This window comes from Vitis riparia, chromosome 16, assembly GCF_004353265.1.
Source record: "Vitis riparia cultivar Riparia Gloire de Montpellier isolate 1030 chromosome 16, EGFV_Vit.rip_1.0, whole genome shotgun sequence".
Taxonomy (NCBI): domain Eukaryota; kingdom Viridiplantae; phylum Streptophyta; class Magnoliopsida; order Vitales; family Vitaceae; genus Vitis; species Vitis riparia.
In genome coordinates this window covers 4,100,067-4,126,713 of record NC_048446.1, presented here as the reverse complement: position 1 = coordinate 4,126,713, position 26,647 = coordinate 4,100,067, and the positions used below count along the sequence as shown (strand labels likewise).

General features: G+C 32.6%; 1 protein-coding gene across 1 annotated transcript; it reads left to right on the top strand.

The window, feature by feature from the left end:
- Positions 1-2,745: 2,745 nt before the first annotated feature.
- Positions 2,746-14,601, top strand: LOC117933901. The gene is made up of 4 exons (XM_034855477.1): positions 2,746-3,208; positions 11,061-11,114; positions 12,670-12,795; positions 14,103-14,601. The coding sequence occupies exons 1-4, from the start codon at positions 2,831-2,833 to the stop codon at positions 14,277-14,279; spliced, it is 735 nt and encodes a 244-aa protein (XP_034711368.1). The 5' UTR covers positions 2,746-2,830; the 3' UTR covers positions 14,280-14,601.
- Positions 14,602-26,647: the final 12,046 nt, after the last annotated feature.

Sequence of the window (26,647 nt, the reverse complement as noted above, 5' to 3'; positions counted from 1 at the left end):
AAATAAAATAGAGAGAAAAAATTGAGGATAAAAATAAAAATCGTATTTTATATAGTTAAAACCATGAAAAAATTATTTTCTTTAGCATTTTTTTCTTTTCTTAATACTTTCCAATAACCAAACATAGCCTTGGGGTTTCTGGGTTTTTTTCTTTAGGGATGCCTAAATTGTTCATACCTACTTCTGCATGCAGAAACGCTTATCTGTAGTAGTAAAACGATGCTACAGATAGGGGATAAGGACCCGTTTGGGAGTAATTATGGTAAAAGTATTTTTAGTAACGTATCTGCCTATAGCAGTTCAATCAGAAACATTTTCACAGGGAATCAAATGTTTGGGTGTAAAATCAAAAAGTGTATTTAATAATGTTTTTGGTAAACGGGTGATATAACAGAAAATTGATTTTTTGAATGAATTATTTGGCCAGTCTTTGTTGAAAAATCATTTCAAGTTATTAAATTAGAAGATAATATAAACATAATGTGAAAATTAAGACCATATTTGGTTTTAAGAAAGTACTAAAAAAAAGTTTCAAAAATAATTTTCTTATTTGGATGTCATGAAAAAAAATGAAAAAATAAATAAATACCAAAGAAGAAAAAGATATTAAATAATGTTTTTCTTGTTTTATTTAGATAAATGTGAGAAAAGTTGGAGGGAATGCATTTTTTGAAGGTATGTTTGGTTTAAAAAAAAATTATGGTAATTAATTATATTTTTATATTACTTTAAAATCGTGTTTTTAAAAATTTGTGTTTTAAAAACTGTTTTTTTATTTTATAACTTAAAATTAATTTTTAAAATCAAGTTTCAAAAAATATGATAAGATAGATCTATATTTTCCTTTTGTTTTTTAAAATTAGTGAAAATAATTTCTACTTATTTTTTAAAAATTGTTTTTTTATCTCACTTTATTTTTAAAAATTGTTTCAAAAAAAAAAGTCAAATAATGTTATAAATTTTAAAAAATAGTAAATTGTTTTTAAATCATACTATAGATACCAGTCTTAAATAATTTTAAAATATATAATTTTTAGTTAATTTAATAATGTTGAATTTTCCTTAAATAAAATGAGACAAAATAATTTTTTTCATATTTCTTTTATATAGCATACTTGTTTAAAATTTTCCCCTCAAATTTTGTATTGAGAACCAAACAAAACAAAAGTTTTATAGATTTTCCCTCTATTTTTCCTCCTCGTTTCTTTTAGAACCAAACATACTTTAAAACATTCCTCCTTTTTGTCTTCCAAGTTTTCAAAATCACTCCAAACATTTCCTTATTCTCATCTGACATTCTCATTCGTTTAGAAATTCTTTCCTTGGTTTGAATGCCTATCTTCAAAATGCAATATCTTAAAAGCAAAAAAATCCCAATCTTCAAAATGAAATATCTAATAATAATTAATTATATTCGAAATTAAATAGAAAACAATAATAATTTTTAAAAATAATAACTATTAAAAATTGTTACAAAAGTTGATACATCTAATTTATTTTTTACCATTTCAAAATTTAAAAATATTTTTTGAAGACATAAGATAAATTTACAACGATAATTTATTACTATTTTTATTTTTAAAAAAACAAAAAAAAAAGAGTTTGAAAATTTTTTTTGAAGACATAAGATAAATTTACAACGATAATTTATTACTATTTTTATTTTTAAAAAAACAAAAAAAAAAAAAGAGTTTGAATATTTAATAATAAATTATATAATATGATAAAATATGTTTTTTAAATATAAAATTGAATTACGCATCACTTAGAACTTGTTTATAAGTAATTCAAGAGGATTATAATAATTTTTCTATTCAGATTCAATAAAATTTTGAAACTGTCTATAAGCGAATTTCTCGATTTAGAATTCTAAATAACTGAATCACAAGTGTTTTTTTTAGTTTACTATAAATAGTAAATATTGAATTATTTTCTCAAAATCACTAAATAAAAAAAAATGTTTTACTAATGTTTATATTAAAAATATTTACTATAAATAATAAATATTAAAAAAATTCAAAATTATTGGCATTTTGATAACTATTTTCGAAAACAATTATGAGAAATAGTTTTTGAGAATAATTTTTGAAAATTATTTTATAATTTTTGTAAAACAAATATTTGTTTGGAAATGAGTAAGTAGTATGTTTAGCAGTATGATTTAAAAATAGTTTTATGTTTTTAAAAATAAAAATCTGTTTTTAAAAATTTATAATATTATTTGGAAACAATTTTAAAAAATAAAGTAAAATAGAGAATAATTTTTAAATAATAAGTAGGAATTGTTTTCACTCATTTTTTAAAATAAAATGAAAACATGGATTTGTTTGACCATATTTTTCAAAAATTGTTTTTTATCATTTAACTTAAAAATATTTTTTAAAAACAAGTTTAAGAAATACCGATAAACTGTGTTTAACATATTTTTAAAATAAATTTTATATCTAATATTTTATTTTAAAATATTTTATAAACCATTAAGAGAAAGCAAGTGAAAATAATGTAAAATAATTAAAAAATATTATTAAAAATATCATATTTTATGTTATTTTAAAATAAAAATTCATAAAATAGTTTTTTTATTGTTAAACGTATTTTTTTTAAAAAAATTATTAAGAAAAATAGTTCCTAAGCAGCCTAAATAAAAAATATTTGTCAATAACATTTTTAATAAAAAAATGTTTTAGTAATGTATTAATAATATTTTTAATATTTATTTTATTATCGGAGGAATCACTTCTCTCAAAACCAAACTACTCGTCGGGTTACTCAAAACCCTTTTTCTCCATTGCCTCTGGCAACCAAACGATCACACATTTCTGTGGCGGTCATGGCCACCAGCCTTCCATGGCATCCGTTGTTCTCTTCCAAACCCCAGACTCTCCGGCGCTTCGCCGCCCCTGTGCGCCACCGTTTGCCGATGCCCGTTCGTGCCTTCCGGCGAAGTGACTTTGACGGTTTCGCGAAGCGCATGGCCTCCGGCGACGCCTGGAGGGACGCCTGGCGGAGCGCCAACGACGGCTTCGAGCTGCTCATCTTCGAGGCGAAGAAGACGGCCGAGCGCATCGACCGGCAGTACGCCGTCTCTCGCCGGTTCTCTGAGGCGGTCGGGTCGGCTGGCGATTGGGCGCGGGAGGTGGACCGGGAGTTCGAGATTGGGCGGCGGTGGCGGACTGTGAGTCTTGATTTCAGCAGGAATTGGCCGAGGGTTTGTGCTCTTTCTACTCTGTTGTGGTGTGAAGAGTCTTAGGTTGTGTTTGGGTTAAGAGAATGGAAAGGAAAATGCTGGTAATAGTGTGGAAAATTAATCTATTTCGGACAATTCTTTGCATTTTCCTTTCCGAGACTCAACCAGGGCCTTATTTTATCCATTTTGAGGCATAGGCGCATAGCATTGAATTGGCATTAATAACAATGAAATGGTCTTGTTAGGGTTTGCAATTTTTTTTTTATAAATATTTTTTATTGCCATAGTAATTCTGCTACCAAAATAATTATACTCCAGTGAGACTCTTAGATCCTGTTTAGATTGTGGAGAGGAGGTTGAGGAGAGGAAGATGATGAAAAGACTGTAGAATGAACAAATTTTTTAGTAATTTTCTGCATTTTCCTTTCCTGGTTCAAAAGCCCTTTTTTTTTTTTTTTTGTGTCAACTGCGAGGCATAACATATTCCTTCCTGTTGATTGACCATGCTTAAGCGGGGTGTCCTTGTGATGATGGTTAGTTCACTTATCAGATGATAATGTTTTGAATTTTGGAAGTTGGAAGAAGATGAGTAATTTAGCCAAGGTGGAGATTTATTGGTTGTAGGCTCAATTAAGAGTTTGATATATTTTAGGAATCTTTGTTACACAAGGATTATGATTTGATAATTTATTATATGTTAAGAGTCATTGTCCCATGAGGATTATGATTTAGTTTTGTCAAGGCTTAGGAACTGATTTAGGTCCTATAAATAAGTCCAAGTCCTTTGGTCATTTGGTCCTTTGGTCATAGGGGGAGAATGACTTTAGGTTGAGTTGTTTGAGTGGTTTTAGTTAATCTTTGTGGCTTTAGTCAATTTGTGCGGGTGGATTGATATAATTTTGGAGGACGTAGGTAAAACATCCTTACCAAACCTCATAAATATTGTGTTTCTTCTTTTATCTCTATTCCTCTTGCTATTTCTCTTTATATTATGGGCTAGTTTAGTTTGTATTTTATTTGGTGATTTTGGAACTGGATTTTGTCTCTTACAAGTAGACTAAGTCGGTTTTCTACAATCGTGGGACTTGATGATCTTACTCTTGTCATTGTCATTCACTCCCCCAACATTCTAAGAGATGATTTTTATCGTCATTTACTAATTGGCACGATGACCCATCCTTCTTTGCCAACTTCCCTCCCACTAGTTATTGCCTCAAATAGTTCATTTTGCACTCTAACTTTCTAATTCTCTTTTGAATTTTGAAGAGATTTTTTTCCTCCTCTCTCTAACCTCTTAACCCTTTGCCTCCTTTCTAGCCTTTATTTTTCTAAGAAGACCTAAGATCTTAGCTTCATAGCCCTCTATTGGCATGCCTAGACACTTATTGAACATAACAAACTACTAGAAAACCAATCCTCAATAGGGAACTCCTCCCTTGAAGCCACCTTAATGGTTACTCCTCCTTTTCGAACCCTTTTTTCCACCCAAACATCATTCACCTTCACTGCAAGATCTGTATACTCCACTTAGGTACCATCCATCAAAATCATACACCACGAACCACAACCCTCCCCTTGAGAAATTGCATCCAACCCGCCTTGCTCCCCTCAAGGACTAACTCACCCTTAGAGAAAGGAGGAGAAACAACCCTAGTTCCCAAAGAAGAGACAAAGAGGGGAAAAGAGCTTGGATATTTGTTTGCTTCTGTTGAGAGGGACTCGTTGCCGAGAATATGTGGTTGCTCCATCCTGAGTTTAAAGAGAAGTTTAGAGATTGGTGGCAAGAGTGTACGGTTGAAGGTTGGGAAGGTCACAAGTTTATGAGGAAACTAAAGTTTATTAAATCAAAGTTGAAAGAGTGGAATATAGTGGTCTTTGGAGATTTAAGAGAGAGGAAAAAGCACATTCTTACGGACTTAGGTAGAATTGATCGAATTGAACAAGAAGGGAATTTAAATCTTGGTCTGGTTTCGGAAAGGACCTTAAGAAGGAAGGAGCTAGAGGATTTGTTATTGAAGGAAGAGGTACAATGGAGACAAAAATCTAGGATTAAGTGGATTAAAGAAGGGGATTGCAACTCAAAGTTTTTTCACAGAGTGGCCACTGGAAGAAGAAGCAGGAAGTTCATAAAGTCTCTGATTTCTGAGAGGGGGGAGACTTTAAATAACATTGAGATTATTTCTGAGGAGATTGTAAATTTCTTTGGGAATCTCTATTCCAAACCTGAAGGTGACTCTTGGAAGATTGAAGGGATTGATTGGGCCCCTATTGCTGAAGAGAGTGCAATTTGGTTGGATAGACCGTTTTCTGAAGAGGAGGTTCGAATGGCAGTTTTCCAATTGAATAAGGAAAAGGCCCCTGACCCTGATGGCTTTACTATAGCAGTTTATCAAGAGTGTTGGGATGTGATAAAAGAGGATCTTATGAGGGTGTTTTTTGAGTTCCACACTAAGGGGGTAATAAATCAAAGTACAAATGCGACATTCATTGCTATGGTGCCTAAGAAAAGCCAAACTTTTAAAATCTCAGATTATAGACCTATTAGTTTGGTTACAAGTTTATATAAGATAATTGCTAAGGTCTTATCAGGGCGTTTACGCAAAGTTCTACATGAAACAATCTTTGGCTCTCAAGGAGCCTTTGTGGAAGGGAGACAAATTTTGGATGCTGTATTGATAGCCAATGAAGTGGTGGATGAGAAAAGAAGGTCAGGGGAGGAAGGGGTAGTCTTCAAAATTGATTTTGAGAAGGCCTATGATCATGTGCTTCAAAGGAAGGGGTTCGGCCAGAAATGGAGATCTTGGATGAGGGGCTGTTTATCTTCTTCTAGTTTTGTTATCCTAGTTAATGGGAATGCAAAGGGTTGGGTTAAGGCCTCTAGAGGTTTGAGACATGGAGATCCTCTTTCTCCTTTCCTTTTTACTCTAGTAACAGATGTTCTAAGTAGGTTGATGACTAGAGCTGAGGAAACTGGGATAACTGAGGGTTTCCTTGTGGGGAGGGATAGGACTAGAGTGTCCTTGTTACAGTTTGCTGATGATACCATATTTTTCTCTAAAGCCTCTTTGGACCTTCTTCAAAACCTTAAGATTATCCTTTTGGTTTTTGGGCAAGTATCTGGTTTAAAAATCAACTTAGAAAAAAGCACCATTTCAGGTATTAACACTAGGCAGGAGGTGTTGTCTAGTTTGGCTTTGGTTTTGGAGTGCAGAGTGTTAGAGTGACCTTTGTCTTATTTAGGCCTTCCTTTGGGAGGGAACCCAAAGACAATAGGCTTTTGGGATCCAGTGGTTGAGAGAATTTCGAGGAGGTTGGATGGGTGGAAAAAGGCTTATTTGTCTTTGGGAGGGAGGATTACTTTAATTCAGTCTTGTCTGTCTCACATCCCTAGCTACTTCCTCTCCCTCTTTAAAATCCCTGTATCTATAGCTTCAAAGATTGAGAAGATGCAAAGGGATTTTCTTTGGTCTGGGGCCGGGGAAGGGAAGAAAGATCACCTAATCAGATGGGAGGTTGTTAGTAGACCAAAGGAGATGGGAGGTTTGGGCTTTGGGAAGACTTCTATGAGAAATATTGCCCTCTTAGGGAAATGGCTTTGGAGGTTCCCTAGAGAAAGGAGCGGTCTTTGGCATAAGGTTATTGCGAGTATATATGGGACACATCCTAATGGATGGGACGCCAACATGGTGGTTAGATGGTCTCACAGATGTCCTTGGAAGGCTATTGCTCAAGTTTTCCAAGAGTTCTCCCATTTTGTTCGCCTAGTGGTGGGCAATGGGGAGAGAATTCGGTTTTGGGAAGATCTTTGGTGGGGAAACCAAACTTTGTGTTCTCAATTTGCTGATCTCTACAGAGTTATTTCTGTGAAAAATCTCACTGTCTCAAATGCCCTTGGCAATTCCTTACCATTGTCTTGGAATTTTAACTTTCGCCACAATCTAACGGATTCAGAAATTGATCTCCTTCAGAGATTAATGTCCTCTCTTAATTCTGTGCTTCTTTCCCCTTCTTCATCAGACTCAAGAGCGTGGTCTTTGTCTTCGTCAGGCTCGTTTTCAGTGAAATCTTTTTTCTATGCCTTGTCAAAAGTTTCAAATCCTTTAATGTTCCTTCCGGCCAAGTTTTTATGGAGCTCAAAAGTCCCTTCAAAGGTTAAGGCCCTTGCTTGGTTAGTAGCACATGGGAAGGTAAACACTAATGACAAGTTGCAATTGAGAAGACCCTACAAAGCCCTTTGTCCTGAATGGTGCATTCTTTGCAAAGGAAATGGAGAGTCGATTGACCACCTTTTTCTTCATTGTCCCGTTACCATTGGACTTTGGCACAGGTTGTTCAATCTAGTAGGTTTGATTTGGGTCCCTCCAAGGAGCCTTGAGGACATGTTGGTTATTTCTTTTAAAGGCTTGGGGAACTCATTAAGAGGCAAGACACTTTGGAAAATTGCTTGCCTTACTTTGATTTGGATGGTGTGGCAAGAAAGAAACAATAGGATCTTTAAGGATAAAGGGAGAACGGAAGAGATGGTTTGGGATTTGATCCGGTTTTATTCTTCTCTATGGGCTTCTTGTACTGAAGCTTTTAGAGGAGTTCCTCTAAGCATTCTACAACTCAATTGGATTGGGGCTTGCGTTTCAAGAGTTTGAAGATTGATGGGGTTTCTTTTGTTTTTAGAGTTTTTTGTTGGGTGTTTTTCCTTGGTATTTGTGTAGGAAGGACCTCTCATCCTTCCCTTGGTTTTTTTCTCTTTCTATTGTCTCTTTTTTCTCTCCTCTATTTGTTCTTTTATTAATATAATCTTCTTCGTTTCTGATAAAAAAAAAAAGAGAGAGGGACTCGTTGGCAATTGGATGGTGAAACTTCATCGGTGAGGCAACATGGCCTCTTCCTCAATGACGATCTCCTTTCTACACCATGACAACCCTCTAAGATAGCTGTAGGTTAAAAGAAGCCCCGGTGTCATTTAGGCGTAAAAGGATTGGTCCATTTGGGCTTGTAGCCCGTAGTTACCATTAAAGGTAGCTTTTGGTATCCAGCTTAGCCCATAAACCTTATGTACCAAAGAACATCCACTACCTAAATTAAATAAAGGGTCTTTCTTAGCCCAACCACTACACATCCCTTTCCTTTTTCACCTTGGGCTACCATCCCAACAGCATAACCTGCTCCTTTTATCTTGCCTCTAGTGTCACTAAGAATAATATGCCTAGTTCAAGCTGCCTGCTTCTTACTTTAGGCCTCAAATGGGTTCTCTTTAGGCCTTAAATAGGACCTCTTTGCTCAAACTTACATCTTAAGCAACTTTTTTAGGTCTAACCCTACCAGAAATGCCCCCTCCAACCCGATCTCTAACACCCTTTTTATAGAGTTTAATAGAGACCACTCCATCGTCTCTTCTTGTATCCATGGAGGACATGTCCCTATGCCAGCCTTCATTGTCAAACCTTGGACTCCCACACTCAAGGCAACATGTGCCTCTCCATCCTCTTCTTCTCTAACCTTTTGCCCATTACAACCTTGCCTAGAAACCACCTAAGACAGTCATGGAGGGATTTCCCACCACAACTGAAGAACTTCGAAACACAAAAGACACATCACTAATTGAAGAACCCTAGGCATCTTCGTCTCATCAGACTTCACCAACACTCTTGCCCACTGCAAAGTGCTACGCTGAGTTGTGTTTTCATCCATAGCTACAAATCCACCATAGTGATCCCCAAGCTTTTTGAACACCTCTTAGAACCACAAATGTTGAGGTAGTCCCATAATTCTAATCCAAACTTCCTTTGCTTGCACTCCACTTTGAAAGCACCTAACCTTTGGAACCCATCTATCCAAATGTAGAAACTTGTTCTCATAACTCCTTGATCCCGAGTCTAGCACCGACTCCACATTAGAGGCCTCTACAAAGTCAAAGAGAATGAGAGCCCCTTAAGAAGAGATAACTTCACCCCACCATTCAAGTTCTAAGTCCTCGTTGCCCACCTCTTTAAAGAGGGCAAGTTTGGAACGGAATCAAAATGCTCCCCTCATCATCCCACTAAACGATGCTTCAAAAGGTCCTCCCTAAACTGCACATAATCACCTCACCCTCCCCATCATAAGGAGCCTTGAACTTCTTAACAAAGGACCTTCCCTTTGACAACACCAACTTGTTGCATCCTCTAGCATGCTCATGATCATTGGCGTACACATTGGGTTTTGGATGGAGGGAGTCACTTGGAAAAATTAGTGTGAATCTCTTAGCTTCAATGGATTCCACGGAACATTGAATGAATTGTTTTGCTTCATCAGACCAACATTCCAACCTAGAGAATCTTCCACCTTCATTCCAAACCTTGCAAAATTTCTTCTCACCCACTTCCCTCCAACAAGATTTGACTGAATCTAATTCAATTAGATATGCCCCTTCCTCTTTGCATAATTCTACTGGGCAAAACTCCTGATACCACTTCAACAACAACTTCAAGGGACTTCAAATCCCCTACAAACCAGCTCTTACCGCCTTTCTTCCCTTCTTCCATCTTTGAATCCACTGCAAATTGCCTGTTGAATATACCTTTGGTTTATTTGAGTTATTCCATTTTTATGAATATTTCTTATGCCATGGAACTTTCTCGGGTTGTCGACCATGCAAGTAGAGGTTCAAATCAAAAGGTTTTGAAAATTTGTTTTGAATACTTATTATTTTTTAGGATAAATTTGAGGTGTTATCAAGTATTTTTTGTAAAGTATTTTGAAAAACAATTGAAAATATAAAGAATTTTTTTATAACTTTTACATTATACATAGTGCATAGTATCTTTGTTAGACAACCTATTTTCCTAGAAGTTTAAGCTAGTGGGATTTGAGTCCACAATGTATATCATGCACTCTAACATCTTCCCTCATTGGTGGCCTCTTCTTGGGCTTACATGTGGGTTTAATAGAGTGGGGAAATAAACATGTGGTGAGGTCAAACGCTTGACCTCCCGTCAAATGAGACTTTGATACCATGTTAGACATCCAAGTTTCTTGAAAGTTAGCTTGTAGGATTTGGGCCCACAATGTACATCGTGGACTTGAACAACTTTCATGGAAAATAAGCCAAGAAAACTATTTCTCATATTTGAGTTTCTAAATAGAATCTTGCTTCTGTCATCCTGAACCAATTGAGAACTGTTTTTAAGAATGGTTCTCAAATCTGTTTTTCTGACAACTGTATTCCAAAATGTTGCCAAACAAGTCCCATCTACTTGATATAGAACATATAAGTTTTAAAGGTTAGTAGCATGTTTTATTCAATTACAAACATTTTGTGATAACACTGAAAAAGATCCCCTTTATCTATCCAAGTGTGATGCTTGGACATGTTCTAGAATGGTGGATCATTTGGTTGGTCATATTTAATGGTGTTTGAATTGAAGGGGGAAAAAAATCATTATTGAAACAAGGGAACCAATAGAAGGAAGAATATGATATTCAACCACAAGAAGAAAATAACCCAAAAAGTTTATGCTAAGTGGTGATGCATGTTGAGAGAGAAAGAAAGAGGGGAGAAAGGAGGAGGGGGGGGGGATGTGATAGTGATGTCAACTTTTTTGTATTTAATCATTACAAGTGCACTTTTAGAGGAATATTAATCTTTAACACTGGCATGTGATACATTCTTATATGTTCAAGAGAAGAGAGTATAATTTCTATAACTTAGTGAGTGATTGCTAGTAATGTGCCAAAGCTTTGAGATTTGGAAATTTGTTTGGCAACTTCCTATTTGACACAATAAAATTTGATATGTTCTTTCATTTGTTTTATTGAAGAATGGTTGTTGGCATTATTGTTTCTTCAATGTTGGTATGATTACTTATAATCTTTTCCCTTCTTATTACTCTTGCAGTACAGGAAGCAGCTCAATAATTTTCTAGATACTCCTTTAGGAAGGAGTTTTGCTGTGAGTATCCCTCTTATTTTATGCTTGATTCTATGCACATGTTGTTACGGACTATGCTATTGATGAGGCCTCTATCGTGAATCTTTTTGCTTGACAATCCTAGCTATTCGTGATTCTAACCGTCATATGTAGTGAACTGCATGAAATATTTCAAGAGATCCTTTCACAAGATTTTCTGGAGATCTTTCATTATTTTTCGTCAGTTTATGTGCTCATTGTAAATATTTTTTCCAAGTGGAAACCTAGTGCTTAAGGATTATACATGATAGGGAGATGTATAAACTTTCCTTTTAATAGACACTTTATTTCTTTTTAAGGAGAAGATTACCAATTCCTAGTGAATCTGACCCCTGGTTGTCTAACTAGACATCTCAGTCAGGTTGCTGAAATATTGAACTAGATTGCAAGTCTAGTAGCTATATGACTAAGCCAAACACCCAAGCTTGACCTCTGTCAAGTCGCTATATAACTCAACCTGACCCCTTAGTAGGGTTGGTGGAAAACTCAAGCAGAACACTCTTAACTCTGTTTTGAGTTGAGTAACAACATAAATGAATTCAATCCTTAGTTGAGTTTGGCAGAAATTGCCTCAAACAAGAGTAGAAGCAACCAACAAAGCAATCTGAAGCAAGATTTTTAGCCAGGGGCAATCATATGTGTTTTCTTTCAACCTAGAAGTGAATCATAAAAGGGTATGAATTCAATCCTCAGTTGAGTTTGGCAGAAATTGCCTCAAACAAGAGTAGAAGCAACCAACAAAGCAATCTGAAGCAAGATTTTTAGTCAGGGGCAATCATGTGTGTTTTCTTTCAACCTAGAAGTGAATCATAAAAGGGTATTACAACAAAGAAACATATCATTGAACATAAAAAGCAGCAATGGAAGAACCTCTCAAAGTGGAAAAACCTCTTGAAGTGGGAAGTAAAAAACTACAGAGAAATAAGCTTCTACTTATGAAATGGGAATAAAATGTTTTTAACTGTCTTTTGCACAGATTTGTAACATACAGAGATAGGAAAGGACAACAACCACCTTATTCTCAGCTTACAATATATAGCACTAGTGAGTGGATTTCACCAAACACAACTTCGCAAAGAAACTGCCTGTTTTGAAGCTGAGATACAAGCCCTAATGGTCCCTTCATGACCTCATTGCCATTCATTCTTTCAAACTTCTCTTTCTACTGCTCTCTTATTCTGCAGCCAGCAAAGATAACTCCTTGTCTTTTCAAGTAGTACCCAACCTAACAACAGCAACTGCCCATTTTCTGGGCGAATTTGGAGGGCATAAACAAAGTGGCCAACCCTCATGTGGCTGGATTCAAATTGGGCATAATCACACATTTCTGTCATAATTTTTTTTTTTTTTTTGACCAAAAATAATAAGTTCACCTTCTGGAAAAATTTTCTGGCTGATTTTGTACAATCTCATGCTTCCTATTTTACTCCTTGAAATGCTTATTGCAAGTTTTTCAAAATATTGTTTCTGTTTTCATGTGTAGTTATGAAAATTTTGATATGCCATCTTATTATTATTTATTTATACCATTTTGTAGACAATCTTCTTCCTCTGGTTTGCATTATCTGGATGGCTGTTTCGGTTCTTGATATTTGCTACATGGGTACTGCCATTTGCTGGTCCTCTTCTCATCGGGACTTTTGCTAATAATTTTGTTATAAAGGTATGAACAGTCACCTTGACAAGAAAGATTGTACTATTTAAATCATCACTTTTTCTGTACTTGTTCATTAAATCTATGAGTAAGAATAAGATCTATCTAGCATAGTTCTGACGCAAGGTTCATTCTGGTAAAACTACACTAGATTCTATGTGATTATCATTTTAATAAGAACAATAATTGTTGCAACTACATGGACAAAACAAGTTTATTCCTCAAAAAAAAAAAATAAATAAATAAAAATCAGACTTTCATATTTCATATTAGTAAGCCATAAGAGTGCAAGTTGTACTGGTTCTCAAGCTTTATTGTTATTGTGAGTAGTTTAATTTGGTCAGACTTTCTTCTGAAAAATCAATTAAAACACAACTTTCCAGCCTTCAATGTTTTTCTTGTTATGTGATGGAAAGCCTAATGTTTTTCGGAGTGTTTCCTAGAGTTCAACTAGTCTGATACTGGTCATCCATCCCTCATTCTTTTTTTCCTTTTCTTGTCCTGCATCATAAGGTTTGATTTAAAACCTGTGGATTGGAGAATTTTTAGTAGCAGATCCTTCTAACTATTCCTGTCACCTCTAGTCTGATATTCAATTACATTACATATTTAATTCTCAAATAGGGAGGCAGTGGAATATGAATATGCATTCTCTCTCTCACATGTGTGGCACTGTTAGTGAAGTATGGTTTGACCTAAAACTCCTGGATGATCTGTCAAGTGCAATATGAAGATCCATGAATTACACATAGGCTCCCAATCCTTCCTAGTGTTTCATGATGCACACAAGAATGTAAACTTTCCTCCATAATTGAAAACCTTAATTATTTATGAATATCCTGAATTTAGGAGTACTTCCAGAGTCTTTTGCACATTTCTTTAATTGCTTGGAATGTTATTTAAGTCATTAGTCTGATCAAAAAAATTATTCAAGTCTATAGTCTCTTGCTCTTTGTTTCTTCTTATGTATTGCTTTTCTCACTGTAATTCATTCTTTGGGTTTCACTGAATTATTCCTTGATATTTTCTCCCTCTTGGTGATTCCAATAGCATAAAAGTTTGAGCTTGAATTTGTTAATATGCTGTCACAGATGGTAAAGTGAAGCCCTAAATACTTTAGAAACTCTTCCTAATTGGATTGCTTAGTTTGATGGATTTGTTAAACTTACAGTTGGCTGGTAGCCTTTATAAGATGTATCCCTAATGGCTTTGCTGTAACCTTAATGGCATCACCTTCTATCCAAGCCTATTTTGGTGGTTCCATGTGATTGACTAGATAAGTGGTTGATGCGTCTTGTTTTAATAAATTGAAACAGGGGAATTGCCCAGCTTGTAGGAGGCAGTTCATCGGTTACAAGAATCAAATTGTTCGCTGTGCAGGCTGTGGAAACATTGTGTGGCAGCCTAAAGGGGACTTCTCAAGAGGTAGCAGAGGCACTCCTCCCTCAAGCTCCCAATCTGAGATTATTGATGTTGAGTTTGAGGAGAAATGAAGAGAGATCCTCTACTGGTGGTGATGTGCTCACTCCATGTGCTTTCAATGGCATATGAAAAGAAAAGAGAATGCAGAAGATCTGAAAGTTCTACTTGATTTTATATTTGTTCTTATAATAATTTTTCCTTCGGTGTTGATTACTTCCCTTGTATTTCAATAGTGTTTGTAGGAATTACTTCAATAGTGAATTTGTATAATATCTCTCTTTCCAGCAGGAAAATTAGCCTTTTGTCCATGATAGAAAAATCTTTTCAATCAGTTCATAGTAGTTGAAAAAGTTATACACTCTGTTCAATTACATATAATCAGAGAAATGTGTACATGATCTTAGTGCTGTAGCAATAAGTAAAAGATTATTTACTGAAAAAGAAAAAGGAATTCAGCTTTGTTCTCTGAAAGAAATGAAAAGGTGCATGTACATAGATGTGTCCAAGGGAAAATTTGATAATGAGCTTAAGTTGCTTTTAGATACAAGTTCTAGGATCTCCTCCCAAGAGGATTTGTATGTCCTTTGACATGGCAACTAGCTACAGGGTAATGTGCTTTTGTTTTGAATCTTCTTACTTGAGCAACTAAGGATGAAGCTATGCCAAATTTGCAGCTTTGTATCATGACAGGCCTTCAATTGCTGCTGAACTTGCAGCACTTGGTTTTGCCACATAACTTTATCTTATATACTAAGCAATATGAATTTTCTAGTATCTTGATATTTGTTTATACTTGTTGAAATGTTTTGGATCATGTGATTACTTGTGTCCTTCAGGAAATTTTGACAATTATATGATTGACTAAACTTTATTCTATGTTACAGACCAGAGAACATGATTGATATAATAGTTACAGCTTTCTGTTTATTCTGTCTTAGCATGTCTTGTGCAGTTGTAACAGATTAGAAATGGTTGATATCCAGACACTTGATTGCTTCCTGTCTGCAAACAACAACTTGATATCGCCATCGTTAATTTTTAAGTTGAGTGAGCAGTAGCCTTGCACCTCCTCAGCCTTGTCTGTCGCATTGATAATCTTATCTGACATGGTAAGTGCATCAGAATCAAGAACAATGAATTCTTACTAAAATTATGTGATTAGTTGAGTGATTCTGTTTGAATAATGCTGAGAGCTCTACTGCTCCATTTCTTTGAGCCTATGATGTTAATCAAATCTAGGGTTTAAGGTTCCAAGTTTTCTGCATTTTTCTTCTCAGGTAACCAGATGTTTATGGGGAAAGATTAAAGTGAACAAGATCCTTTAATGGACTTACTCAAAAGGCACAATGCATAAATTCGATATAACATTGTCTCTGTCAGAGAATCCATGAGGTAAAGGCGATGTTTTCCATTGGGAATGTAGTCTGTAACTATCATAAATGAAATGCATCTGTATAGTGTTCTAAGTATAGAATCCTTAAAGAGAGGGATCATACATTCCTTTGATGTTGGTAGCAATCCCTTCAAGTACTTTTTTCTCAACCTCAATATAAGGTGTTTGTGCTTTAGATAGATGGAGACCCATTGATGTTCTTTATGCCCTGCATGCATCATGAAATGTTTTGATCATTAATTCATTACTGATACCTATATACCTGCAAAACGATAGACATGTCTGCATATATGGATATATGTTTTGCATCAGGCTATTCATGTGCATATGCTGGAAATTCAGTCATGGCTTATTCAACTTACCAGAAGGCATGATTATTGATAATTGAACCCCTACTTTAAGCATCTTTTGGTTTCTCAGAGAGTATGTATCAACTGTGGCTCGTGATTTAAGTCTTGTAGCTCCTCTTAAACCTGGTAACACATAGCTAGGCATCATAAATTCATTTAGTTTATGGTTTCCCATTTTCTGAGATGTCCTTAGATATGATAGTCTGGAAACTACGGAAAATGTGAAAAGCATTACATGTTGCAGCTGTAGCTGTTAGTGCCATCATGTCAACTGAAGTTCGACTTGCCAGGCCAGAGCTGACGGCAGAGGTGATGTGGGCTCTTCGTGCACCCACAGACTCTGCCGCCTCAGCACACACCGTGGCCACCAAAGCTGCAGCTGAAGCAACAGCACTCATGTCCTTGTCTCTTGTTACTATACCTCCATTGGTTGCATGGATGCTGATATCTTGTGCTGCTTCTGTGCTACTGTTGGCGGCAAAACCTGCAATGGCTGCAGCCAACTGTGCAACTGAAAGAGCAGCATGTACTTGAGCTGTATGAAGTCGGACTTCATCCTTTTTCTGTGCTCTATGCCCATTAACCAAGCTAGTCATTGTTTTGCCTCTTAACCATCCCTGCATATTGTTCCAAGTTAACAAATTAGATATAAAATCAAGTAAATGCTAAGAACGCTAATTTCAGAGAAATCGGTTTCATAAATCAACTGTTATTATACATGCCATTGAAATGTCTATGCTATGTTTTACCGATATATTCTTGATTATGTTGAGAGTTTTTCTGTTGCTTTGAGCTATGTCCTCAACTTTTCCCCCAACTTCCTGTTTTTCTTCTTGATTCTCCATCCTATTATTGTCATTTAGGGGTAATAACAGGCTCTGAGGGGGAAACAAACAAACAAAATAAATTATACCCTCATTAGAGAAGCAACCATGCCATATCAATGCTTGAAGCCCTGTTGTGTAAAGCGTGCTACATTTTTCAATCTGTAAAGCTCAATCCTGATTACCTTTTAGGGCAAGAGTTGGTTATAGCTTAAACCATATGGTGTGATGAGAAAAGGACATTAGCATGACGGTGGCCCATGTCCTCCAGTGCATGTGTGCCGCTCAGGCACATGAGATATGTCATCTGCACCAGTGTGGCACACATGCTTCCTGGATTTTAGTTGTCCTTTGGTACGCCTGTCATGCTAATTTATGTTATAATGTATGCATGCAAAGCCTGATGTGTTTTCTTACACTTGGTGGGAATATTTGCAGGAAATGGGAGGCAGATGGGCTCCATGAACGACATAAGAACTCCATAGCATGGATTGGGCCCTTTGGAATCTCCAAGGATCGGTAATGAGAAGAACAAGAAGATTTCTCCTTCATTCTCAAGTGCTCATGATCTCTCATCCTTCTTTGGTTCTCCAAGTTCCCATTCTAAAACAATTTCAGAAGAGGCAAAAGAGGTAAAAAGTTTCAGATCTCTGCAAAATACTATTATAAAAGGTAATTTATATACAAACTCACTGTATGACTTGCTGATTCATGATGAGTTTTGAAAGAGACTCTCTTAGATTGTGTTGCTCCTGGTAGTTCCTCCATTTAACTTTCTGGCTATGTACACTTCTACCTGTGAATGCAAGCATGAAAGGATCTGCATTATATCTATTATATTATTTGAGAAATATGATCCTTGCTTTTCTATAGATTGTCATTCAAAAGCAAAACCACCCTTCATAATTTTATTATATAAATCTTGGTGACTTATTGCATCATTGGTACCATTTACCTGTACTGCTAACTTAGTTACCAGGAAAACCAGCAGTATTGTAAATACAAAAATGAACAGAGTGAAATACAAAAATATATATATATATATATATATTTAGAACTTTAGGATTCAAATGAATATTGGATTGATCTAAAGACTTAGTAGAGTTTTCCCTGTGGCTTGTTTAGTTTCAAAACAATTGCTGCAACAGCTAAAATGAAGATGTACTTGTTATGTAAATCTTAAGAGAAAGTACTAAATATGAAGGGTAAGAGACAAACAAAAAGCAGAAAGAATTAATTATGTGAAGTGTACCTTTTTTGAGTGGAAAAGCTTACTGCTGTTTGGAATGATATTTTTAGGGCAGAAACACAAGAAAATGGGGAGCTAGAGTACAGCATCACCGGTATTGAGAGATCCCAGATACCCAACTACCCAACAAACTCTAGTGGAAATACTAATCTAAGGAAAATAGAAAGTTTCTTGAAAAGGAAAGCTCATTTATAGGAATGCTATTATTCACGTTTTTGGAAGAAATGATAGGATCCAAATTCATCATTGAACCCAGAAAGGAAGTGATGATAGAAGTTACCCCAAGTAGAAGGTGCTGTGTTGGTTTCCAAAATAAAGCTCCATCATTCTTATACTGAAGTGTAAACATTCTAAAAGTGGAAGCCACATGCTAGATTGCTAGGCTTTTAGAAAAATAATACTCTCATCATAGATATTCACATTGGCATACCCCAAAACCGCGTCAAGGACATGATGATCATTTCACACCCTAAGCCTGAAGGCTTAAAGTGAAAACAATACAAACATTCATTTTGTAATTAAAAATTTTTAATTACTAAATTTTTGTTCAAAGTAGTAAAATAAATAAATTATATAATTCTCTATTCTTTACTTTAAAAACTAATGCATCAACTCAAGTGTTATTGTCCAAATAACTCCAAACTCAAATAATTCAAATGGAAATTAAATTTATCATCTAAACAATGTCCAAAATAAAGTTTGAATCAAATCCTAACAAAGAAAAATTTCTCAATCTAGCCATCACTCCTCATCCGAACTGAGACTGGAAAATTATCAATGAACGGACATGAACTTAAAGCTCAATAAGGAACATCAATACAGTTTCATGGATTAAATATTTTCAATTATAATTACAAACAAGAGATATATTGTATATTTATTTTTATAAAAACTTTTGAGTTCAAAATGCTACTACAATCAAATTTTTTAACAAAACTTTCTCATATTCATTTCAAAACAATTTCTCACCAAAACTAAATCAAATACATTTAAAATATTTTTACTTTGATTATCAAATAACAAATGGTGTCTAGTTAAGTGAGACTTTACAAATGAGTGGCTAGTTTCAAATTTGTTCTATTAAAGGTGAACAAAACTAAAGGTCAACAATTATAACTCGTTGACTAAGGCCATAAGGTCAACTATTATAACCCGTTGACTAAGTCCATATAATATCAACAATATAACCCATTAATTAGGGCAGGATATGTCAACAATTATAATTTGTTGACTAGAGCCATAGAAATGTTAATAATTATACCCGTTGACTAGGACCATAGAAACCAGAGTTCAACATTTCATTTCATTAATTCAAACTTACAAAACAAAATATCATATCTCCATAATTTCATTTTTTATAAACAAAGAAAATGCTCAAACATATTTTCCATGCAAAACATATATTTGATTCATGCATATAAATAAAAATATTATTTTTACATGTTTCAAAATACAATATAAAAAGAAACTATTTCCTTTTACAAAACCTACATTAATTTCCCGTACTTCAAAAAAACACTCAAAAACCTTAAGTATTTAATCCTGAAGAATTTCGCCCCAAAGAACCTATTTCAAACCTAACAAAAAAAGACACAACTATTACTATTAACTATTTATCTAAGTTTATAGGTTTGAGAACCCTAATAATTTTTTATATTATGTCAACTATTATTTTTAACTACTTAATTAATAATAATTTAACACGTGACTTTTTAAATTCTTCTAAAAAATTGGGTTCTTTCCAAAATTTCTTCTCCAAATTCTGTTAATTTATTATTATTATTTTTAAACTAAATTTCTCAAAAACATATTGTTTTTCTATTTATTGCATTAAAGTATCATTATTAGTAATATGTCCTTTGTTAACTTAAAACTAAATATTATTATTTTTATTAATTTTCAAATTCAATACATAACAAACCCATTACCCTCCTATCTTTGTCACAGGCATAAAGCCGCCCAAGAATAAAACAGTAAGCATCGATGTTTCTTCTCATTATTTATTATTATAATAATATATTTACATATGTAATTTTTTCCGATGCCTAAGTCAACACTTTGGCAACACACAACGTCCTCCAAATTTTTTTCTTTTTTCTATCATTTTGAATTTCCTAAATTTTTCAATCTCTATTAATAACTTTATTCACATTTATAAAATTTTAATATTTTCTTTTTATCTAAAAATTAATTGAACAAACCTTAATCTAGATTGAGATCTTCCAAAGAATATCTAAAGTGTTTAAAACTAATTAACGAATATAAAATATTAACTTAAAGATTGAAACTCATACCTCAAAAATTGATCTTCAAACCCTAAACTTCCAAATCTTGTTCTATGTTTTCTAATCTTTCAGATCTTTATGTAAAAGGGTTTTTTGAATAAAGAAAATATGAAAAATCTAATTTATACCTAGGGTTTTAAATACGAAAATACTTTTTTATCCTTATTAAATTACTTTAATTAGTTATTAATTTCTAAATTACGATTGTTACCCTAAATTGGGTTTAGAGCATTACACACATATTCTTTTCATGTAAGAACACTAGCTGTATCAAAAGTACATCTCGAGGCTTAAGCAACACTTAACAATAACCTAAAGAATTACTAGAAGAAAACGTTGCTCGCAATTCATTTCTCAATGGTAAGTTGGTAACGTGCACCACTTTGTATTGGTAAGAGCAATTTAGCATGCACAACCTTCCTAGATTTACTCATATTTTTTTTCCTTTCCTCTTTTTAGCTACTGTTGTCAATCTTCATCCATCGTTTTTTCCCAGATAATTATATTTATGCGTGCAAATATGACCACTTGCAGATGAATCAAGATTGGGATAAACGAGATGCATATGACCAGTGAACAATTTAATGCATTGGAGAGTGTTAGCACATGACATACTACCTGTTCTTAAACCTTGTAGTTTGCTATTGGGCAAATTGTACTCCATTGGAATCCACAATTTCAGTAAAAATTGGTGACTTCAGTGCCATTTGCTGCACCAGCTAATGCTTCACCAGCTAATGCATCGCCAGATCCATCAGATTCAGAGTCAAAAAGGTTTGGTTTCAGATGACTTTTCTATTGCATCGAGTTTGGAGTATAGAGACTTGCATTTAGATTTTATCTATGAACTGCTGTTGCAACTTGTGACATAATCTGTGTGTTTGGAATACTCTTTTAGCTTTCCCTATTCCTTAGCTTTCTTGGCCCCTAAAAGGGCTGGTAAAGCAAAAGGTGTCAATGTCAGGAAAAATGCATACACATCTTAAACATGTCTCTGTATCCAATATGATGGCCGGATTCTCCTTTCCATGTCCTAGAGGTCTTTCCTCACTGTCTGCAAGTCTCCTGCCTCCTCCACTTCTAACACCTCTTAGTACCTTGCGCTTCAGCACAGGCGGCTGTTGCCATCGTACTTCGTGTAGGGGGCTTCCCTCCACGTGTCCCTTTTTACCTGTTCATTATCTATGTTCTCGACCTTCTCCTTGTCTGTCCATGAATCACTACCATGAGTACCTATGATGGTATGCATCACAAAGTTCCATCCAATTCAGATATGCCAAAGCATGTGGTTCACACACTATTAACCAGCTTCACATCATCTAATGATATTGAACTCCTGAAATTCATGAGATGGTTATCTTAGGTTGATGTACTTTAGCTTTTGTCCTATTACTATGCATTACCTACCATGAAAAATGTATGAGGTAGTGTGCTAGTGCACCCATTGATACATGGACTAGGTTCAGTTCAACTTTTGAAACCTATTATTGAGTTACCAATTTTTGACTAGGGTCATTTGAACTCCTAAAACATATCATTATCAATTTCCCTAGAAGTGGAAGGAACCCACCCGAGACTTCTGTTCTACCAGAGTTCTGATATCGCCTGTAGTTACCAATTTCCTAAAAGTTTAAGCTGTTAGAATTTGAATCAACAATACATATTCAATACACATATAGATGTAGTACAGATCATTGTGGTACTAATGTTATGGTGAGTCCTGTGTGTGGACATGACATGGTCTACGATGATACCAAAGTTAATATGAGTAGGGTTTTTGGTCATTGGGAAGAAATTTTAGGTTATGTTTGGGATTTATTCTTTAGGAACAGTTTTTGTTTTTCGTTTTTGAGAATTATCTATGTTTTTTGTAAACATGTTTTATTTGTTTTAATTGTTTTTATTTATTTTCTAGAAACCCTTTTAAAAAAAATAAGGGAAATTTATAAAATAGGGTAGCTAGAAGTGAAAAGAAGCATAGAGGCTGTTTTGGTAAGTCTTATAAAGGCCTCAAATTATTTGAAGACATATTTACCCTGGAAACAATTAACTTGATTAAATCATTATGAAATTAAACCTTATTTTTTTATTATCAAAACTCGATTAAAAAAAAAAAACCTTTGGTCCAATGGATGGATATTGATACTTTAATAAGATTATAAATGATTTTTTTTTTTATTAAAAATGAAAAATAATATTTAAGCAAATGAAGAGGATTCATAATAATTAGTTTTTCTAAATCTATAAACAAATAAAGTTCTTTCATTACATAAAGTTTTACTACATTTTGCTCATAGGAATTTTTGTATTAATTAGTTTGATTTTTAATTTTCAAATTATTTTGAAAAATTATTAAACTTGTTAAAGAATACAGGAAATTTGGAAACTAATAGTTCTTGACATAGTAGGAGAAATCAACTTAGTCATCCATGACTATTTTTTTGTGGGAGAAATTTTGGTATTAAATAATGTTTTGGTAGAGTTTAAAAAAATAGAAAAAAACATAAAAATAAATAAAATTTCATGACTTTCTTATCAAAAGATGATACTTATTTAAGTTAAAGTAGTGTCTACATTAGTAAAAGGTAATTGGGGTTATCCCTACAATAAATGCATTTTGGACGATGTTTTTAGAAATGAATTGAATATTGAATTGTAAAAGTTATCGGTTTAGGGTTCATTGGTCGGACTAGTAGTTGAACTTCAGTCGAATTGGTGGTTGAACCTTGATCGAATCAACGATATTATAAATATATAATTTAAATTTTATTAAAATTTAAAATAATGATAAAAATTTATATATATATATATATATATATATATATATATATATATATATATATATATATATATATATATATATATATATAAAATTAAAATTTTAAATAATATTTCATTTTTATATTTGATATATCAAATTAAATGATAAAGTTAAATGTAAATGTATTAATATATTAAATTTTATTAAATAGAATAGATGTAATATCTAAATATGAAGATGAAAAGAAAATTATAATATTTAATTTAATTACATATCTATGTATTTTGTTATTTTAAAATTTATTATATTAATTAATTTTTATTATTTTCATATTTATAATTAATCATTATTATAAAAATAATATAGATATAAATATTTATATTTATTTAAATGTTTTATAGGATAAAACAAGGTTATATATAGATATTTTCCATGTTATGCTAAATGATCATTTGCCTATTTTGATAACCATGGGTCCTAGTTGAAATCCCTACAATGCAAAGTTCCTTTTTAATATACTAACCAAAATATATCCCAATCAAAACTAACACACCCCATGCAACACATCTCTTTTTTTATGTTGCAAATGGCATGGTGGGCTTCCAAGGAAAGGAGCTTAGACCAACAACATGGTGAATCCCAACATGTTTTTGGTCAAACAATAGTTGATGGATTCATACGGAGTTGAACGGTCTGTCTAGTTTGACGACAGTCCAATTGAACGGTCCAATTCATTGAATCGAACCGAAAAGGCCATCGATCGATAGTCAAATAAGTCAATCCGATCTATAGTCAGATTAGTCGATCTGATTTATTTTTTAAAACATTGATTTTGGATCACATGACATAATTTGAAATATGAAAAAATGAGTTTCTATTTTACATATGCTTCAAAATGAGCAAATGAAAACACATTTTTTCTTAAGATATTTTGAGTAATAGTAAATGCACACATGATACATTTAAATGTACATAAACTATAAAAAGAAGCGTATACATTTAAACTAAAAAAATTTCAAAATTTTTCACTTGACGAGTATATTTCAAATCAAGTAAGAATTGATACATTGATTTTTTCTTAATGATTTTAGGAATTTTAAAAATTGATTTGAAGGCAAAATTTGAGTTGATTAATATTCAAAATTCCCTAGATTAAAATAGACTCTAAATATTTGAAACTTAAGGATCAAGTCACTAATGCAATGAAGAAAGGGTCAAGAAATTCAGAGTTTAAGAAATTTGGGTCTATTTTTATTTTGGCGGAAAATCACAATGAAGAACTTTGTTTATACATATGAAAAAAGTGGGTTTGATTCCATAATATGAAAATATATGTAAAAAAAATAAATCTCATAAATTTTAAACCAATATTATCTTCATTTATTTAAAAATGATTTAAAATACATGTAATGAGTCATTTAATTATTTTTTAAAATATCCTTTTATTTATCATATTATTAACATACTAGTTTCTTTCACGTAAATGTTTCCCTCTTTTTAGATTTAATAATAATAATAATAATAATAATAATAATAATAATAATAATAATAATACAATTTTTGAATTTTTTTTCCCCAAGAAAATGATTCCAAACCAAATGAGATTTATTAGTAACAAGTCAGATAATTTTTAAAATAATTGAAAACTAAAAAATTGAGCTAATAATACTAAACTTTCCTAGCTTAAAAAATGGTTAATATGATTATGTCTCGATATCTCCTACTCACAAGTCACAACTATAAATTTTTTGGAAATTTCTCACCATTCAAACAAACTTCAAATCAAATGAGATTTAATATTTGATTTCCTAGTAACTTTTAAAAATAAATTGAAACTTAAAAATCAAATCAATTAATACTAGAATTTCGTGGAACAAATTTATCTTCAATTCCATGTTAACAATTGGGTAGTAAATTTACACGGTGTAACCAAAAACCTAATTTATTTAATATTTAGGAAAAGAAATGATTTTTTGTTATTTTTATAATTTATTTTAAATAAATATTGTTACCCATTATCACTTTCTAAAAATTTGAATTTATAAAAATAGATAATAAAAACATTTTAGGAGTAGGTGTTATGACCATTCGAGGACATGTATCGAAAGAATGTTTGATAAACTTAATGCTTAACGACTTGAAGTAACACTAAGTTAAATCATGTTTAGGTTATTAAATTACTAAGTTGATTTATCAAAATTATTATTAAATTATTTATCAAATATTTTTAATCTACTTAGTAATTAAAATTAAATAATTAAATCATATTAAGTCATTAAATTAATTTACTAAACATCCTCTTAAAATTTTGAATTAAATCATTAAATCATAGTGATGATTTACCTAACACCCTTTGGTTATGAAGTATTAAAAGACTTGACTATTGAAATATTTTTTTTAAATGATATATTTACTATTACATAATTAATTTAGAATTAAGATGATAAGAATAATAAAAAGAAAATTAAATCTTCTAGAATATAAGTGTAATGTTATAAAAAAATATTTCATATGCAAACGTATAAAATATAAAGAGGCTATGATGCCCCACATTGAATATGAGAGAGAGTTTTTAACATTATATATGTATAGACTCATTTTAATTTTGTAAATGTATTTTAAAGTCGTAAAACTCTTTTGAGTAATAAAGCGGACAATATCCACATGGTTGGGTGCGAGTTATCACAAATGGTATCAGAGTTAAGTTATCTGATCATAGTGTGAGAGTTTGTTTGACCAAGTAGGAGATGCTTGTCTGTTTGACCCCACAATTTTATGGGACACAACGAAGACGTTGTGTCTATATGATAGAGGAGAAATTGTTGACATTATATAAATACGAACTTTTTTTAACCTTGTAAACACGTTTTATAGCCATGAGAATCCCTTTGCTCTCAAAGCGAATAATATCTACATGGTTGGATGCAGACCATTATAAATGTTAAAATGAAAGCATTGACATTTTAAAGAAAGTAATATAAATTTGATATAGTATTAATTTAAATTGTAAATTTCATTAATTAATTATAAAATTAATATATTAATGCATATAGACTCAAGTAATGTTTTTTTTTTTTTTTTTTAAGTTAAGGTTGAGTGTTTATTTAAAATTTTTCTTTTACTTATTACTTATTTTTAAATTTTTTTTGATTGAATAGAAACAATCAAAATATTTTATTTTTAATACTAAAAATAACTTTTTAAAACAATCGAAACGTAATTTCAACATGACCCTCATTTTAATATTTAATATTTAACATAATAAAATAATACAAAATAAATAACTTCGTACTTAATACTATTAAGTTGTATTTAGACTTGAGTTAAATTAAATTTTATTTAGATTTAAGTAAAAAGGAAAAAAAGAAAAAAAAAAGAAAACCACCTAATATAAATGTAAAAAAAAAAAATTATTTATCAAAATTTTGAAACTTTGTAAATTGATTATGGTTGGAAAACCTTAAAAGTGGATTAAAGTTAAATTGAACTTGAGTTAGCTTTCATTCAGACAAAACTATTTAGTAATTAGATTAAAACTCGGCCCACTAGTAGCCTAATAGTTCGAAAATTGGGCCGG

Excerpts from the sequence above, each read along its gene's own strand:
- LOC117933901 (XM_034855477.1), top strand. The coding sequence starts at position 2,831 with ATGGCCACCAGCCTTCCATGGCATCCGTTGTTCTCTTCCAAACCCCAG. Across the intron at positions 3,209-11,060 it reads TCAGCAGGAATTGGCCGAGG|TACAGGAAGCAGCTCAATAA; the intron begins GTTTGTGCTCTT and ends TTACTCTTGCAG. Across the intron at positions 11,115-12,669 it reads CTTTAGGAAGGAGTTTTGCT|ACAATCTTCTTCCTCTGGTT; the intron begins GTGAGTATCCCT and ends ACCATTTTGTAG.